This window comes from Belonocnema kinseyi, chromosome 1 (assembly GCF_010883055.1).
Source record: "Belonocnema kinseyi isolate 2016_QV_RU_SX_M_011 chromosome 1, B_treatae_v1, whole genome shotgun sequence".
In the NCBI taxonomy this organism is placed as follows: Eukaryota; Metazoa; Arthropoda; class Insecta; order Hymenoptera; family Cynipidae; genus Belonocnema; species Belonocnema kinseyi.
Genome location: NC_046657.1, coordinates 129,766,427 through 129,773,476, shown reverse-complemented (window position 1 = coordinate 129,773,476; position 7,050 = coordinate 129,766,427). Strand labels below are relative to the sequence as shown.

Here is a 7,050-nt window from a genome sequence, read left to right as displayed (position 1 = left end):
AAATTCCAGCCACAACCACGTCTTACGATCGTGAGATAGATGGTTGCAGTCTGTAACGGAAACAATACGACGATCCAGCAAAAGCCGCATGCACCCTAAGAACACGGAGCGACCCAAGGACTACCGCCTTCTGGGTTTTTCCCGCAAGTGTTTTGGCATATTGTTGACACGCAGGGATGCTTTTTAGGCCATTAGCGAGTGAAAGCTTGGCATCTCCAAGAGCGCCGATGATGAGGACGATTAGTTTAACAGAATATTCCGGGTACAATCGTGGCAACTCCCTTATAAGGTCTCGATACCTCTCTTTCTTTTCATTCTCCTTGGCTATGATTTTTTTGTCAGCTGGTGTCGAAAATTCGATAACGAACATGGTTCGCTTCTCAAAGTCAAGAAGAACCATGTCAAGCCTCGAGTGAGCAACAGAAACAATTGTCGAGAATATAAAGCTCCAGTATATGCGGCACTTCCCATTCTCCAAAATTGACTCGATTTCCCGAGGAGCATTTAGAGGAGCGATATTAAGGTTAATTCCGTTAGAGTGACAAAGATGGTAATAAAGCACTCTTAGTGCCGCACTGTGCCTTTGAATGTAAGTCGTTCCCGCGTGAGTTAGGTAACTAAGAGTATATTAATAATGAAACCCTCCGTACCAGACTTCAATCCGAGCGATTTAAGGAAAGCAAACGTTAGCTCACAAGACATTGACTGACCCTTCAGATTTCTGTGGAAGATACCGTGCATCCTCTTATCGAGGAGCTGTTCACGAAAGTTTTTCTCTTCTGCTTTCTTAATCCGGGCTTTCAGGAGTGAGTACTCGAGATAAATAAGATTTGATGCATTTTGCTCACCCCTAATACTGAAGTTAAGTCCGAGTGTTTCAGCAGCCTCCTCCGCTGCTTTGTAAAGAAGCTCCATCGCCCACTTCTTCGCGATTCCTGACCATTTTAAGAAGAGGGTCTCTTCCATTTGCAACTGTATGTGCTGTACTCAGAATAATTCATCAAGGGATCTAAGCTCGTTCTTCGTCCATGGAATTACTCCAAATGAATACAGTACTACCGGGACGGCAAGCATGTTCGTTGCAGATACTTTGTTCCTCGCCGACAGTTCGGAAGAGAAAATTTGCCGGATGAGACGTTTGTATCTGCTTCGGAGAGTATCCTTTATAGATATCACGTCCTGAATGCGGCTCTGTGGCACGCCCAGGTATGTATAAGTATCTCTAGCGCAAAGGTTTCATATAGCGCTTCTATCAGCGAGCACAGGATCTTCAGGGATGCCATTAAGTTTTCCTCGCTTCAAATAAACATCGGCGCATTTGTCTAAATCAAATTCCATTCCTATTGCCTTAGTATATCGCTCGACAATCCCTAGAGCTAGATGTGGTTGCTTTTTGATTTTAGCATAAATCATAAGATCGTCCATGTAAAATACATGAGTGAACTTGTACTTTCGATCTGCAGGTTTGTCGCACGAGTACCCGTCGGAATGGCGAAGTGCTAGAGATAGTGGTAATAATGTAAGGCAAAAGAGGAGTGGGCTCAAGGTGTCGCCCTGAAAAACACCTCTCTGAAAGGTGACCTTGTTAGTTGTCACACGATTTTTTCCAGATGAGATAGTCAATCTGGTTTCCCAAAGCGGCATCAATCTCTCTATGCACCTAACTATTTGCGGATGAACCTTTAAGATTTCCAAAAGACAGATGATAAGTCTATGGGAGGTCGAATCGAAAGCTTTCCGATAATCAATCCAGGCCATCGATAGGTCACGCTCGTAGAATGCTGCATCTTTGCAGACACATCTATCGACGAGCAGGTTCTCCCGACATCTCGCTACGGCTTTCTTTGAGCCTCGCTGTTCATGTATTGTGCGCCCTTCCACCAACCACTCCGGAATCGGCTCTTCCGATTTTAAATATGAGGTGAAAATACGGGCCAAATGCTGATGGCTTGAAGAAAACTTCTTCCACCAGAAGGTTTTGATACAATCTGGTCCCGGTGCGGAATAGTTCTTCATCCCTCTTAATACTTTTTTCACCTCCTCGGTAGTGATGAGTGGACATTCTTTATCAGGTGTTATGAGGGCAACACATAACTCCTTGAAGCTATTTATATTTTCTGAGTCTTCGTCCAGTCTATGCTGCACTTCGTAGACCTCTCTCCAAAATACTTTGACCTCCTCTGGTTTGCGTGAGTGTTTGACAGTAACTGGAGGGTCTTGGAAGAGTCGAGATAGGTCAGAGAGAAACTGTTCATTTTCTCTGATCCACCTCTCCCTCCGCTTCTCTTTGCGTCAGATAGTATCCGTATTCTCTCAACAATATGCTGCCTGATGGTCAGCAGCTTTGACTTGTTAAGTGTATGATAATGGGTCCGGAGTTCGCGCGCGAACTTTCGAACCTTGGTGGTAAAATTCCTGCCAGATGTGATGTAGTCAATCACAAACTGAATGCGGGACGCGTACTGTATTGCCCAGCCTATCTTTATGGCAAGTTGATGCATTCGCCTTTTGGTCTTATGATCAACCGTTGGTTTTGTTTTACGGTTCGCATCGGCCAAAACTCTTGCTGCATTATACACACAATAATTGATAGCCCAGAGGTCGCATTCTCTGGAAAAATGACCATGAAGTCCGTCATCCATTTCATCAAGATCTTTAGGCTTGAGAGAAACCTTGGTGTTGATGTTTCTCCGGGTCACAAAGCATCGATCTTCCTCTATTGGATGCCTGCCCGCGGCTGCTCTTAGTGTCCCCTCTCTTTCTCTGTTGCCGGCTTGTTCTAGCTGTGGTAGAGTAGGCGTTCCGCTTACATAGCCCCAATTTCGGAATAGTTCAGGATGGTTTCGCAGACGTTGCTGCGAAAAGTGCGATAGCTCTGGGTGTTTCTCGCACCACAGAGCATGAAGCCGTGCTATGTAACCCTGTTCAGGGGGCACACTCGCATCTTAGCACTCTAGCAAGTCGTGATTCAGTCGCTCTGTCCACCCAAAAGTCGCGAGATCCCGCCGATCCATCGCATTGAATCCATTTTCATTAGCCCCCCACAGCTATATTGATCGGCATTGTTGGCCGACCCATTGTCGGGAGCCCTGCGCGTTCTGTTGTTTTGAACCGCACTTACTACAACTATGTTTGGTGTTGTCATTGTTGTTCCTACGAGAAGCTAGGGAAAGGGGTTCGTGTATATTTGCATGCAAGGATAAGGCTGCGTACTCTGAGAGGTCGCCCGGTATCCCAGAGTCACCGTTCTAGACACCTCGCCCAGGTGCCATTCAGCTTTCGGCACGGTTTTCACACCTCCGCCTGGGGGTTAATTCCTTCGGGACCACCCCTGGACAATTGTACGCGACTGCCTATTTATTTTTGTAACCATATTCAGCAGAAACACTTGGTATAGGGAACATGTCGCTATTTTCTAGTTATGTCTTGCATTGTCAGCCTATTTCCTCTCCTATTTACAATCTTTCCTTCTCCATTGTTTTCCCTCTTCCCTTCTCTTCTTCTCCACCATACCCAACACTCTCTTCACCCATACTACTGCCCTTTTGTCACCCCGTTCATGCAACATTACCTCCCTACTTGTCCCACTCCTTTCCACCTATACACACTTCTCCAGCCAGTGCTCAACTTTTGCATCCCTGCTCCCGCACTATTCACACATTCTCTGCTCTCTAGAAAGCCTGAACCTACTAGGCAGTCTGATAAGTCGCTGAAAAATGAAACACGGAGACGTTTTTTTGGCCAAAGTCGGTTTTATTTTTCAACATACTCTCCTTTTAGGTCGATACAGCGAGTCCAACGATTTTCTAACTTTTTGATACCGTCCGAAAAGTACTCGATCGGAAGGTCTCCAAAATACGCCTCAGTTTCAGCTATGAGCTCTTCATTTAAGTAAAAACGCTTACCAGTGAGCCATCTATTCAGCTTAGGAAACAAGTAATAGTCGCTGGAGGCCAGGTCTGGTGAATGCGGTGGCTGAGGAACCAATTCGAAGCCGATTTCATGCAATTTTGCTTGTGCAACTAAGCATGAATGAACAGGCGCATTGTCGTGATGATAAAGCGGTTTTTTCTTCTTCAAAAGCGGTCGTTTTTCGGCGAGTTCGATTTTCAATTGGTTCAATAATGATGAATAGTATGCTCCAGTTATGGTCTTACCTTTTTCAAGATAGTTCACGAATATTATGCCATGCGCATCCCAAAATACGGAGGCCATAACCTTGCCGACTCATTGTTGCGTTTTTGGACGCTTCGGAGCACTTTGGCCCGGCGGAACCCACTGTTTTGCCTGTTGCGTTGACTCAGGAGTGTATTAGTGGATCCAGGTTTCATCCATGGTTATGAATCTGCGCAAAAACTAGGTCGGCTTACGCGAAAATAATGCCAAATTCTGCTGGGAAGTTGTCACACGAATTCGTTTTTGGTCCACTGTGAGCAAACGCGGAACCCATCGCGCGCAGAGCTTCTTCATGCCCAAAACTGAATGCACGATATTGCCTACACGTTCCAATAATATGCATACAGCATTAGCTACCTCTCTCAATTTCACTTTGGGATCATTCAACATCATATCATGGATTTTTTCGACATTTTCTGGTGTAGTGACCTCTTTTGGGCGCCCAGATCGTTCAGCATCAACTGTGCTCGTACGGCCACAACGAAACTCGGTAAACCACTTATGAATCGTTCCAATCAACGGTACAGAGTCCGCGTAATATTTATCTAGGTAGGCCTTGGTCTCGGATATCGTTTTCTTGCGAAGATAGTAGTGTTTGATCAAAACTCGAAACTCAGATTTTACATATTAAAAAGAACTCTGAGGTTAGTCGCTTCTCAGTGCTGTAACTTGTAAATGCGTAAATATAAATGGCTGACGTTTTGACAGGCGTCATTTAAAGGATCAAGCTCGACGAAAATGGTTCACATTAGTGAATACTAATGCCATCTCTTAGAATTTTCAGGTACTTATCAGACTGCCTAGTATTAAAATCCTAAATGCAACCGCATCTCATTCTCGCCATAAGTTCCTGACATCCTTGCTCTCCTTTCTCACACAAATATTGCACTATCTCCCTTGGCATAATCCACACGTAATTCCCGTTAAACCTTGACTCTTATTCTCTCCTCTCTTTGTACCTTCTCTTTCTCCATGCCATTGTTTTGAACCAACTCATATACCTTGCATCCTTCCTCGTGCATCCTTCTCACTTCATCCATCTGCAATCCGTTCGTTCTAAAATATCTTTTTCTTTCCACCTCTATCTTCGCACCCCTACGTCTGTTTTCCCTCTCCCACCAACACTCCCTAACGATCTTACTTCTCCCTCTTCCAAAAATTTCTCCTCATATCTACACGCCAGACTCCCCGTTATAACCCCCAAACTAATTCTTCATGTCTCCCTCCCGACAATATATTTCGGCGTATTCCTTGCCAACCCCATTGTCCACTTTACATACCTTTTCTGTATCATATTTACCTCCTCACTTACATTCCACCCCCACACCACTTATCCGTGAAACAAGACACTCATCACTAGCGTGGTGGACAAGCAAAACCTCACTGTTTTTGATTCGACGGATCAACTCAGGCAGGACCTGCTGAAGTGCTATGATACCAGTATGGCTGCTGAACGAAAAGTTTACATGACGCGAGTGCATGCTTTCTAGGGCGAGAAACACCCAGAGCTCTTGCATTTTTCGCATATAAGAGTGTGAAACCGCTCTACTGAAACGCAAGCAGGCCCCAATGGAGGAAGAGCGATGCTTTAAGACCCGTAGACACATCAACATTAAGGTTTCTCTCAAGCCCAAAGCTTTGACTTAACTTTGGCAAATGAAAACCGTAAAACAAAACCAAGGGGTGATAATAAGACCAAAAGGTGAATGCATCAAGTCGCCAAAAAGATAGGTTTGGTAAGGCAGTACGCGTCCCGAATTAAGTGTATAATGGAATACATAACATCTGGCAGGAATTTCACCGCCAAGGTTCGACAGCTTGCACACAATCTGCCGAATGTTATCACACACTGAACAAGTCAGAGCTGCTGCCCATCACGCAGCATATGGTCAACATAATACGGGTACTATCTGACGATCGGAGAAGTCTAGAGCGGAGAGAGAGGTGGGTCAGAGAAAACCAGCAGTTCCTTCTTCAAAGACCCTCCAGTTACTGTCGAACATCCGCAAAAACTAGAGCAGGTCCAAGCATTTTGGAGAGAAGTCTACGAAGTTCGTAATTCATTAGAAGAAGACCCAAAGAACAAAATAGCTTCAAGCAGCTATGCAATGCCATCATAAAACATAAGGAAGAATGCCCACCCGTTAATTCCGAGGAGGTGAAAAAAGTATTAGGAGGAATGAAAAACTATTTCGCTCCGGGACCAGGGAATATCAAGATCTTCTAGTGAACGCAATTTTCTTAACCCACGAGCATCTGGCCCGAATTTTCAGCTCATATCTAAAGTTGGAATGAATTTTGGGGTAGAAAAATGTGCTAAAGTTTATTTAGAGCGAAGAAAGAAAATTTAATCGCATCTCCGAAGACCCTGAGCTCGTCGACGGAAGCGTTATACGAAACATTTGCGCTGAAGAGACCTGTACATACCAGGGCGTGCCACAGAGCCGCATTCAGGATGTTACATCTATAAAGGATAATATTTAATGTTTATGTTTATAAATATTTAATTTTGCCAGATCAGGAATAGACAGAGAAAAATCATTAGAAATAATGAATAGTTCAAGTTTTATTTTAAGTATGGAATATTTGGCAGGCTAAGTCCATTTTTGAGAACCACACACGTCACTCGATCTGTCGCGATTCACTGCTGCTCGCACACTGTTTTTCTCAAGCAACAAGGCTATCATCACACACTCAAACTCAGAAATCACGTGACTTCAAACATGCATTTAAATAATAAGGAAACCGAAAATAGCTTTGAAATATGCGCTGTCGATAAATTGAATAATTTGCAATCGCACAAAATCTCATAAAGAGGAAACATTAGAACTTTAAGCAGATACTCTCCGAAGCAAATAGAAACGTCTCATCCGG

At 44.2% G+C, this 7,050-nt stretch overlaps 1 protein-coding gene across 1 annotated transcript; it reads right to left on the bottom strand.

Annotated features, from left to right (window-relative positions):
* Window positions 1-3,753: 3,753 nt before the first annotated feature.
* LOC117176009 (histone-lysine N-methyltransferase SETMAR-like) lies at window positions 3,754-4,782 on the bottom strand (the record flags this gene model as incomplete). Its single annotated transcript, XM_033365956.1, has 2 exons — window positions 3,754-4,013; window positions 4,410-4,782. Coding segments are annotated over 2 exons (633 nt in total), but the record flags the coding sequence as incomplete, so codon positions are not given.
* Between the last annotated feature and the right edge of the window lie 2,268 nt (window positions 4,783-7,050).